Source organism: Rhinatrema bivittatum, chromosome 5, assembly GCF_901001135.1.
Source record: "Rhinatrema bivittatum chromosome 5, aRhiBiv1.1, whole genome shotgun sequence".
Classification (NCBI taxonomy): Eukaryota; Metazoa; Chordata; class Amphibia; order Gymnophiona; family Rhinatrematidae; genus Rhinatrema; species Rhinatrema bivittatum.
Window position 1 is genome coordinate 126,042,991 of NC_042619.1, and position 12,640 is coordinate 126,055,630.

A 12,640-nucleotide genomic window follows, 5' to 3' on the forward strand; every position below is an offset into this window, starting at 1 on the left:
ACTAAGAATCTCCCTGAAGTGGTCTTCTGGGGAGGAGAGCTCATCCTTACTGATGACCCATCAGTCTCCAAGGGTCCAGGTATCAACACCAATATACCTCTTGCTTCCCAGGAATATGTGGCCTCCCAGTCAGTGTTGGCATTGGCTATTGTTGAAGAAGAGTTGGACAAAGATCCAGCAGCCCTTGGGCAAGGAAAGGCATTGTAAGACCCTGATCCTCCAGCATCAGGATCAGAGCGAGTCAAATTCAATCCACTTTTAGAGTCCCTCCAACTGCCATCAAAAGAGGAAGCTTCCCTAAGATGTTGGAGTTCCTCAGATTCAGTTCCAGCATCTCTGAGGCTTTGTCTATGGGATGGGAACCATCAGCATCTTGAGCGCAAACCTACCAGTCAGGGTCTGACAGTTCTCCTGGGGGTGCGACTGTAGATATGATAATGCCTCTGAAGAGGAGGGAAAAACTGTCTCCCCTCTGACCCTTCTCCTTCCTCAGAGAGAAGAGAGTACCCTCCTGAGGACTACTCCTTCACTGGCTTCATCAGAAGAATGGAGGAGGCTATTACCTTTACTTTGATGATGGATGACACCAGAATCAAGATGCTGGCCATCCTCAAGTTCATGGAGGTCATGGCACTGCCAATTCACGAAATCTTTCATATGATATAGGAGATCCCCCCCTTTCTGTGGCTCCTGTAAGCAAGAAGGCAGATACAATACACTCATCTAGAAGACACTTGGATTTGAAAATAGGTGGTCCAATTACTCTCAATAGGGCCAAGAGAACTAGGTCCTTTCAAGGCCCCTCAGGGAAGGAGTCTAGAACCCTGGTCACTCTTGGAAGGAAAATATTTCAGGGGGCTATGCTAAATACTCATATAGCCTCCTACCAGCTCTTATTGGGTCAATACTTGTGGGACTTACTAAAACAGATGCAGGGGGTAGCCAAGCAGCTTCCTCAAAAACGGCAGGACATCTTCTAGTCACTAGTGAAAAAGGAAATGGAGTGCAGAACACAGTCTGCTCAACCTTTGTTTTTGAGAAGGCATCAATAGTCTCTGCCATGGGGACTGGCACCTACCGACTCACTTGACTGCAGGCCTCAGACCTCTGACCTGAGCTTCAGAAAGACTCATGGATGTGCCGTGCACTAGAGAGAATCTCTTCAGAGGTAGGCTAAAAGAAGCGGGGACGCAGATATGTGACCACTGTGCAACACTTCAACTCTACACTGCCATTCCAGATCTGCCCTCCTCCTTCAGGAAGTTTCTGAGGATGGGATAGAGGAGGCATTATCCCCTGCTCCCTCTGTCCCATACTCAGCAGGCCCCACATGCTCCTAAACCACAGCCAGCATCCAAGTTAACACTTTGAAAGGGTTTTGACTGGATTGCTGAGAGCATAATCTGTATACATGTACTTGTGCCAGACACCCTTCCCAACGGAGGTAGCTTTTTTTTCCGTAAACCGTTGGCCCAGTGTATCTTTTAATGTGTGGATCCTCAGCATCAAGAGAACAGGGTACAAATTGCATCTATTAGGTTTCCCACCAAATTGGCACCCAGACCTCTGTTGGGGTTACTCATTACATCAGGAACTGCTTCAAAAGGAGCTCTCCTCCCTCTTAAAGACCAGCATGGTCTAGCCCACCAGGGAAAAGAGGGCAGAAATTATATGCCAAGTATTTCTTGATATCAAATCAAACAGGGGTCTCTGCCCCATTATTGACTTAAGCGCCTTGAACAAATTTCTAAAAAGAGAAAAAGTTTAAGATGGTTTCCCTGCCCACCCTGATTCCATTTCTTCAAAAAGGGGCTGGCTATGCTATCTCGAACTCCAGGATGTTTATACCTACATTGAGAGATTCCTGTCGCAGGAAATATCTCAGATTTGTTGTGGGAAATTGTCACCTCCAGTATCGTGTTCTGTAGTTTGTCCTAGCATCAGCCCTACATGCTTTCACCAAATGTCTTGTTGTGGTGGCAGCACCCCTATGCAGACTGAGGTGCATGTGTATCTCTATTTGGACAATTGGTCAAGAGCACATCATAGGCAGATGTCATGGAATAGATGCACAAGACCATCTGGGTATTGAAGTTACTGAGGTTCCGTTATCTCAAGTCCCACTTGAGTCTGTCATCTCAACTGGAGTTTATCAGAGCTTTGCTAGACATGACTCAGGCAAATGTCTTCCTTCCACGATAGAGGGCTATCACCTTTAATGTCCAGATGAGTCAGCAGCTATTGGCATGGGACATGTTGAAGATGTTGAGTCTTATGGCATCAGTTGTCCATATCACTTCCTTGGCATTTCTCCACATGATGAGAGCCCAATGGATCCTCACATCACAGTGGTGACAGGCCATTCACCATTTGCATGACAGCATTCATATTACACAACCACACAAGGACTCTCTCCTGATGGCTGAACAATTCCAGTCTTATCAGGGATGTACTCTTTCAAATTTCTCCAGTCCAAATTGTCCTTGCCACAGATGATTCCGACCTGGGATAGGAAATTCATTTAGAGGGCCTCTGCACCCAAGGTCTCTTGTCGACTCAAGAGAAGCTCTATCAGATAAACTTCATGGAGCTAAGGGCAATTTGATATGCACTGAAGGCTTTCAGGCATTGGTTGGCCAACAAAGTAGACCTGGTCCAGACAACCAAGTTGATTATTTATTTAAAATAATTTATAGTCTGCTTGTCACAGTGGTATTTTACGTCCATAAGCAGGGTGGTATGGGATTGTACCTCCTGTGTCAGGAGACTTGTGGAACTGGGCCATCTCTCAAAGAATGGTTCTCAGGGCCATGTATCTGGCAAGGATGGAGAATTTCTTGGTCAAGGCAGACTCTGGAACCACACAAATGGTCCCTGAACCAGAAGTGAAGCACACCCGTGGTGGATCTATTTGCATCCCCTCAGAACTGGAAGGCTTCACTCTTCCATTACAGGAAAGGGGCACAGGGCAGCAAGCTAGCCTCAGATGCCTTTGCTCTCGGGACAAGGGTCTGCTGTATGCATATCCTCTGATACCGCTATTTGCAAAGACTGTTAAAGCTGAAAGAAGACGGGAACTATGGTACTCATAGCCTCATTTTGCCCAAGCTAGATTTGGTTCCTACTCCTCAGGGAAATGTCCATCAGGGAACTAATCAGGCTAGGGACTTCCCCAGATCTCATCACTCAGAATCAGGGTAGGTTATGATATCCCAGTGTTAAGTTCCTGGCCTTCGCTGCCTGAATGTTCAGAGGTTTCCTTTACAGCCACTCAATCTGTTGGAAGAAGTCTTTTTTAGCTTTAAGAAAGGATTTCACTAGGAAGTCCTGTGGATTTAAATGGAGATTTGCCTTATGGCATGAGCATAGAGATCTTTTCTCCTGCTCCACACAAAAACTGTTTGGCTACATTCTGCACTTGCTCAGGACCAACTCAGTAAGCATTCACCTTGGTGCAGTTGGTGCCCATCACCAGCATGTAGGAGATAGACCCATCTTTGTACAGTCTTTGGTTGTCAGAATTTTGCTGTACCTGCTCATTTGAAGCCTCCCATTAGGCTTCCAGCCATGTCTTGAGACCTCAGCATGGCTCGGTCCCAGCTAATGAAAGCTCCCTTTGAGCCACTGCATTCCTTTAACCTGAGGTATCTGACCAGGAAAGTTGTATTTTTGGTGGTGGTCACTTCAGTGTGTAGAGTCAGTGAGTTCCAAGCTCTAGTAACTGATCCACCTTATACCAAATTCCATCGTGATAGGATGGTTCTGCGCAACCATCCTAAATTCCTGCCTAAGGTGATGTCTGAATTCCATCTTAATCAGTTGATTGTCCAGCCAACATTTTTTGCTGGACCACATGTCCACCAAGGTAAACAAGCACTGCACAGTTTGGACTGCAAGAGAGCCTTAGCCTTCTAACTGAGTGGATTGAAGCCCATAGAAAGTCCACCTAACTTTCTTTTGATACCACCAAACTGGGAATTGCCTTTGCCAAACAGACTTTATCCATTGGTTAGCAAATTCCATTTTCTCCTGCTATACCCAGGTGGGACTGAATCTGGTGGGCCATGTCAATGCTTACTCTGGCCAAGCCATAGTAGCACCGGTTGCTCACCTGAACAGTCTCCATGGAGATCTGTAAGGATGTTATGTGTAGTTCTCTCCACACATTCACATTCCACTACTTGGACAAGGACTTCTGACATGACGATAGGTTTTGCCAATTGTCTTGCGGAATTTGTTTGAGGTGTAGAACCTAACTCCACTTCCTCCCAGGCCTGTTCTTTAAGTTCCAGGCTTCCCCTCATAGTTAAGGCATTATTGGGGAAAATAGGCTTGTTGCCCACACAAATAGTTTGTTGTGCCTGTTGGCACTTGGTGGTTGTTTCCCTCTTTTTTTTCATTCAGTGCAGTCTTTAGCTAGGGATTCCCCACATGTGAGGACTGCCAACCTGCTTGTCCTCAGAGAAAACAGAGTTGCTTTCATATAACAGCTGTTTTCTGAGGACAGCAGGATGTCAGTCCTCATGAAACCCACTGTCCTCCACTTGGAGTTGGTATCTCCTTATGCTAAGGACAAGACTGAAGGGGCCCCCGCATGGTATAATGGCATGCTCAGTGACACACAGTCACAGTTCTAGAAACTTTGATGTACAAGTTCTGGGCTGAGCTCTATCAGATGATGTCACACACATGAGGATTGACATCCTGCTGTACTCTGAGAAACACTTGTTACAGGTAAGCAACACTGTCTTCCTTCTAAAGTGGAGAGGAGTCTGTAATTACCATGTTATTGTTGGGTAAACTGAGATACATTATACAAAGTAAATGGCAGAGGAGACCCTTGAACTAGAACATCTGACTTGTAGATTAGAGCTCAAGTAGTAGACCCCCCTCCCACCACCACCACCTGTTCTACATTCTTTCATCCCTTTATGCTGTTTTTATTATTTAGTTTTGTAAAAATAAAATTGTGTACCAAATCAGCTTTGATTCTTGGGTGGTATTAGCATGATAACACCTGAAAGTTGTTAAATTGAACTGATGATGATAAAGAGTCCTCTCCAAGATTGTGGGTTCCTAAAAGGGAGATATTTGCTATAAGCTGCCTGCTTGCAAATGTGCAGAACTGAAGTCTTAGAGGAGCATTCTCTTCCCACAGCATACTAGATCAGTGATGGCGAACTCCAATCCTCGAGTGCCACAAACAGCCCAGGATATCTACAATGAATATGCATGAGAAAGATTTACATGCATTGCCTTCATTGTATGCAGAAAAAAGTTATTACACATAGATGTAGAATTTTATATTCATAAAACCTGGCCCTTCCAGATTTTTCTCACTCTTCCTCAGGGTCAGTGACCTTAACTTTCTCCTCCTTTTGGCTTGAACCCCCTTCCCCTTGCTTCATTTCGCCTGCCCCTTGGGTCAATCTCCCAATTTATTAGCTACTCCCCCATCTCTTCTCCTCCCCCAACCAGTATTCTCTCTTTGCCCCACCAGGCTCAAACCCACATTTCCCCCATTCTCTCCTTCTCTCCCCCCCCCTCAAAAAAAGACCCTCTGCTGTCTTTACTTTCCTCAGGCTCAGACCCTCTTCCCCCTAGTTGTTTTTCCCTTTCCTCAGACTTTAACTCCCCAAGCTCCCTCTTTAAGAACCCCCCAGCAAGACACAAAAGCTTTCTTTATCTGTTCCTCACAAGACTTGAACCCTTCCCTCAACTCTTTTTCCCTCTGTTATCCCCTAGTTCTCTCCCCTCACCCCAGCAAGACCCCATAGCTTTCTCTCTTCCCCCCCGCCCCCATTGGCAAGACCTTCAGCTTTGTCTGCCTGACCTCCAGGCTGGATTCCTTAGGCAAAGAGAGAAAGCTCCCCTTTATCCAATTCTCTCTCTTTACCCCAGCTTTCTCTTTGCCCCGTCCCCTGCTTTAGCAAGACCCCCTAATTTTCTCTGCCTATTTCCCCGCTTTAGCAAGACCCCTAGCTCTCTTGTTGTCCCCCCAGGCGCGCTTTCTACCTCATTTGTTCAGGTTCCATGTGACCCCTAATGCGCTCTCCTTTGTTCAGACTGCATAGGCCAAGGCTGATGCTGCAGACTCATCTTTTCCAGCCTGTATAGGCCAGCGCTGACTCTCCCATTTTTCTGGTTTGCATAGGCCAGTGTGCTGCTTCTCCTTTCTTGTTTCCAGCTGACACCAATCCTATTCTTTCCTCTCTTCCGTCCTGCACAGTCTTCAACTAACGTTGCTACTATTTCCTAATCCTCCCCGTGTCTAATTCTGTGGGGCAAATGCAGAATTCTGCAAGGGAGGGGAATTCTGTGCAAATTCTGCAAAATGCAGAATTCCCAGAGGACTAACGCTTGCATGGCTGTTAAACATCTAGCCTTTCAGGTCCCATGCATTTTCTGCATGGCCCACTAGCCCACCACTTGGCCAGCACCAGGAATTGGGATCATGTGGCCTACCAGACAAACCTGGCTATTTAAGCTCCTACATTTCCACTAGGACATCTGTTTTTTCTTGTACATTGCAAGTTGCCAGACAGACCCTGCTGCTAATTAATTCTCTCACAACAGACTTCCAGATAGTCCCAACCTCATGAATGCCTGTGTTCCCCTAGGACTTTTTTCTATTTTATTACAGAACTTGGTTAGATTGAGAACTGAAGTCGTTCTTGGTAGTAGCTCTATGGAGGTTCAAAGCCACAGTTTAATAAGGATTCCAGATAGTATTCACTTAAAAACAAGTAGAACATTATTTTCAGTGACAGCCATCTAAAACTGTACTTAAAACTGACTATAGCTTGTCCATTATATCTGTGAAGTTATGTATGTTATAAATAAAAGCTAATTATAATCAAAGCATTGTAAGGAAATACAGGGGAGCAATGTATTTAGATTTTTAAATCTTAAAGCATTCTCCTGACATTGGTAGAAAAGGTCAAAACCTATTCTGTGCATTCTTAGTAAGCATGCAATACAATGTATTTAATCTCTTTTAAATTACATTTTCCAGTAGTCAGCACAAACATATTCCCCTTGGTGTTTCTATTTATATTACAATTCCATACACTTCTAACTAGGCAGCGGAGGCTTATATTGTAAATAATCTTGCATTATTAGAGCAGTGGCAGGCATGTTTGTCCAATTAATCACTAGCAGCAGAACTGGTTTTATTACATTTTTCTTTTCTTTAACAGATCAAAGACCTAACTCACCAGGAAGACATCAGGGAAGAAATGAAGACCTTGAGCGTGATGAAAGAAGAGAGGACAGACGGGTAGACCGAACGGATGAAAGGAGAGATGAAAGAGCCAGAGAAAGGGATCGAGAGCGGGAAAGGGAACGAGAAAGAGAGAGAGAAAAGGAGCGAGAGTCAGAAAGAGAGCGGGCCCGAGACCGGGAGAGAGAACGAGAGAGGGAAAAAGAACGTGAACGGGAGAGAGACCGTGACCGAGAGAGGGAGAGAGAGAGAGAAAGAGAGGAGAGGGAGCGAGAAAGGGAAAGAGAAAGAGAGAGAGAACGAGAGAGGGAGAGAGAGAGGACACGGGAGAGGGAGAAGGACAGAGACCGCCAAAGAGACTGGGAAGAAAAAGGAAGAGACGATCGCAGAGATAAGAGAGAGGATGTTCGAGAAGAAAGAAGCCAAAGGGATGCTCATGATGACAGAAAATCTAAGTAAGTTTTGGTATAGAATGAAAAAAAAGAAAACTGCAAAATCAGAGCATAGTACACAAACCGTTAGAGATGACAGTCTAATGTAAAATACAATCCTTTCCCATCTTGCACCCCTGCTTGTCCTGACACATCTTATCTTCCTTCTTTATTACAACATCCAATAAGAGAGAATTTGTTACATAATATGCGGACCACTGACAAACTTTATAGACTATCACTCTATATACATTGTCTATATAATTTCCTCAAACACTTTCAATGAATTATGTTATCCATGGAAGTCCGCTAAACATCCACCCATCTGGTGCAACTATAAGGCTTTCTAAATCTCAACTCTGGTCACTTGAATTTTGTTCAACCACATACGTTGTCCCCTTCTCGAAAATCGATCACCGCCCAAACCATTTTTCAAACTGTTACAACACACGGTATTGATTGTTCAAACTCACAGTATCTGTGCTAGCCCTTCAAATATATCCCAGATGGGTGGATGTTTAGCGGACCTCCATGGATAACATAATTCATTGAAAGTGTTTGAGGAAACATTTATTGAAAGTGTGAGACGCTGAAGAAATTATTAGGATATACTACTCTTAAGTGAACCAAGAAGGAATCGTGTCATCAATTACCCTGATGAAGCCTCGAGTTGTGGGGTAAAACGAGGCTCTCGTTGGGAGTGTAGTCAGCTGAGAATACAAGAGACATTGAGAAAAGAAAAGCTCATATATCTACTGTTAAACGTATAACTGTCTTTCAATGTATGCAGGAATATTGTTTTAATATGTGTTGGGGAATTGTCTGGTTTTAGATTAAGGTGCAGTGTGGATGGTATGTGAGGTATAAGATATGAATGGAGGGTAAGGTATGTATGTATATGAGGGTATAATGGGCAGTGCATTTTTTATTGATAACTTGCATGACTTATGGAATAATGTTAAAATTATATAGACAATGTATATAGAGTGATAGTCTATAAAGTTTGTCAGTGGTCTGCATGTTATGTAACAAATTCTTTCTTATTGGATGTTTGTAATAAAGAAGTAATTTGTAGAATGTCTTCTTTCGACCTCTGGTTGTATTCATACCTTAAGAGATTTTCAGAGGTACTGCATGATGTGTTTACATCTTATCTTCCTCCATACTACCTCCCCCACAAAGAAAACAGTTGTACCCCACCTTCCCTGCCCCCCCCCCCCCACCCAAATTAGGCCAAATCAGGTCCCCCATTTGCCACCTTCGCCTAGGCAGCTCAAGGGCTGGGCCTCCCATCCCCCCACCTTGTCCTAGGGCAAGGTGAGGTCTTCAGGAGCAGAAGCAATACCCAATCTGTTCTGCCTCACCAATGCTGAAATTCAAAATGATGCCAGCTAAGTGTTCCTCTCCCCTGCATATGAGGAGAGCTGTGGGTCATCTAGTGCTGTCTTGAATTTCTGTGCTGGCACGGCAGACATGATTTTCCTATCCCTGAAGACTTCAGCTAGCCCGGGATAAGGGGGTGGGATTTCATATCTAGGGCAGGGGGGCCACAGTTCAAACTTAGTGTGTGCAATGTGCAAGTAGTGCATGCTGAATGGAAATAGTGTGCACTGCTTGAAATTAGTATGTGCTCTTTCTCCGTGAACAAGCAGGTTTGAATTAAGCCAAGCAAGTGGGTGATGTCACTGGATGGCACTAGCATGGAACATACTCTTCAGAGCTTAGAAAGACCTAAGTCTTTCTAAGCATGTGCGGTTATTCCCGCACAGCTGCCATCACGCAAGTTTCCTTAATCATTTTTCTTTTGCTGAAGTTGAAGGATATTACTTGCTGTCTCTACCATTTGTTGAATTTTTTGAGTAATATTTTCCATTATTATTGTTTATTATGTAAAAATGAGTTTGTTCCTCGTACCCATTAATCCTTTTTTATGAGGGAACAAGGCCCTTTAAGCTTTGCTCCAAATGCAAACATAAAATGTCCATCATAGATTTCCATAATCACTGCCTGGGCTCCTCTCATGATACAAGTGACTGCATGGACTGAGGATAAATGTCCCCTTGAGATCTGTCATAGAAGGATCTTAAACGAAAATTCCATTTATCCTTGCCATCAGAGGAAAAAAAGGAAAAGTTCAGAGAGATCAGTACCTAAAAAAAAAGGTCAGAATGTCCTCGACATCAAAGTCCTGCCTTTTCAGCTTCTGAGTATAAAAAGGAAAAGAAAATAACTCTGTAGGCACTGAGGACTTTGAAACATTTATTATTTTATATTTCGCATAATACCATAAATCCTTTTTCTGTGTGAATTACAATGTGAACATGCATAATAAATACATTACATAATAAAACCTAAACACGTTCAATTACTATCCTGAGTTAAAATAAACATTTTGGATCATCTGATGTAAAAGCCTGAGTAAAATAAAAATCTTTTAATTTGTTTTTTTAAAAACCTTATAATCCAATATAACTCATAATCAGACAACGGATACCCTAAAATTGTCCCTATCACTGAGAACATTCATTTCCGCACATCTTGACGTTTCACTTGTTTGACCATGGGAATACTAGTCAAATTTATTGACACTGTAATAAATGTTGAAAGACATACTTGGAAATCAGGCTAGATAAATAGGGCCTTCATTAAAGACTACCTTAAAGATCCAAGTAACAAGTTTAAATTTAGTTCTGAATGCTACGGGCAGCAAATACAAATCTTGCAATTTAGGTGTAATATCTTTAATAGAACAACCAGTAATTTACCAGGCTGCCACATTTTGGACTATCTGTAAATTGGCTAACATATTCTTCAGAAGCCTAGTCTAGGGATCCCAATATGAGAGTTTGTACAATAATTCTAAAGTTGCCTTTACTAATCAAATACCTCATATGCTGGATCAATCTCTCTTTATAGAAGCTGGATTTCAATACCGCATTAATCTGCGATTGTATTGAGAAATTAGAATCAATCACACCAAGGTCACAAATTAGTTCGGAGAATATCAGTACTCCATCAAAATACAATTTACAAGTTTCTGGCATTGCTTTCATTCAGCTAAGCCAGCACATTTCAGTCTTTTGAACATTCAAATTAACCTGTTTTCATTCATCCACTTATTTACTGCCTTAACACAGGAGGTCAGTCCTGTAAGGCAGAGGTGCTCCAACCAGTCCTTGGGCCTTCCCCAGCCAGTCGGATTTTCAGGATATCCCTAATGAATATGCATGAGAACTTGCATGCATAGGAGGTAGTGCATGCAAATAAATCTCATGCATATTCATTAGAAATATCCAGAAAATCTGACTGGCTGGGGGGACTCCAAGGACTGGTTTGGGCACCCCTGTTGTAAGGGTATTAGACAAATTGAGGTGGACTAAAAAAAAAAAAAAGACATTAGCATATATAAGATACTTAGTCATAAGAGGCAATAAGTCATTCAATAGGTTGTAGGGACTGGACAGTCTGTAGTCTTCCAGCTAGATACATTTTCCCAAACCTAGAAAAGACCTATTGGAAAGAGAATTTCAAAACCACTTAATAACTTTAACCCCAATCTCAAGGCTTTGCATTTTAAGAAGTAATACTTCTTAAAATACAATCATCAATTTCCTTTTATCAAAATCTGAAAGAATTGCATCCTGTACAGACACTCATAAAGTTTCAGTACTATTTCTTTTCCAAAACAGCATTGAAACATTCAGATTATATTCAGTTAAGGTGGTCATGAAGCTGATGGACACATTGCTCTAAAAATTTCCCTAAAGATGGAAAGTTTGAGATCAGCTGATAATTACATGGCTCAGAAATAGGAAGCCCTAATTTCTTTATACCTGGTCACACCGAAGTTAATTGTAATGAATTGAAACCAATTCCTTTAGCAAGAACAGTTTTAATCAGTTTGATCAGATATTCAACAGAAAGGTGCTTCAGTCCACAAAGCTCCCAAAAATGGCAAATGTCAAATAAATAAAAGGATGCCTTCAAATTTGTCATAACATCACCAGCCTCATCTTCACTCACAGCATGAAATTCATACTATTTAATTTAATTGTGGGGAATGGAATAGTTTGAGTAGACATTTTTGGTCTCTATTCGTAGCTTAACAACTTTATCAATGAAGTACTGAGCCAAACTCTCAGAACCTTCTGAACAAATTTGAGAAGGACTTGTAATCAGGTTATGTAAAATTCTGACTGACTCACTGATCTATTCTGTGAATCTTTCAAACACCTGAAATAAGATTTTTAGGAAATTTCAAATGCAATATAATAATGCATTGCCTTTTTAAAACTAATCTTAGCAACCTCGTCTACTCTCATGCCATACTCGTTCCTTCTGTTTCAGGATTTGTTTCTGATTAATCAGGTCTTTTGTGAACCAAGGAATATGTGATAATCAGGTTGATTATTGAAGTCTTAAGAGGAGAAAATAGATTAAGGTATTTTACAAGACTGAAAGAAAATGTATCATAGGCAGTCAGTTGTTAGAATCTTGCCTGTAACAAATTATATTATGATTCAAAAGTTCTCAAGCTAACAGTTCCCCTGGGTTTAATACTAATGAGGAAGTTTACTAGGGTTTAATACTAATGAGGAAGTTTACTATAGTATAAGTAGAATAATACAATATTCCTTGATAAAATGATCAGTCCAACCAACTTGAATAAGCACAACATTATGAATACCATAAATACTGCTAAATGAAATTTGCAAAGCTTCAGATACAATCAGCAAGTCTAAAGCATGACCAGCTTTATGGGTAGGCCTGTCAATAAACTGACATAAACCCAAGATTGATAAAGCATCCAGAAAATCCATCACCAATTTTGAGGAATGATCATCAACATATAAATTGAAATCTTTAACTGATATAACATTCACTCTTTTGCAATGTATAGTAGCAATGGATTTAACAAGCTCAGACTAGGTGGGACAGTATCTCAGTCAAATGATAAAATTCCCCAATACTACCACCAGGCCTTCCC

At 42.0% G+C, this 12,640-nt stretch overlaps 1 protein-coding gene across 4 annotated transcripts in view; it reads left to right on the top strand.

Moving 5' to 3' along the window:
* Nucleotides 1-12,640, top strand: part of ZC3H13 (zinc finger CCCH-type containing 13) — a 230,261-nt gene that overhangs the window by 152,715 nt on the left and 64,906 nt on the right. For all 4 annotated transcript variants that reach the window (XM_029602891.1, XM_029602893.1, XM_029602890.1 and 1 more), the window contains exon 13: nt 7,200-7,677. In XM_029602891.1, coding sequence (XP_029458751.1) covers nt 7,200-7,677 — 478 coding nt within the window. The remainder of the gene's footprint in view (nt 1-7,199; nt 7,678-12,640) is intronic.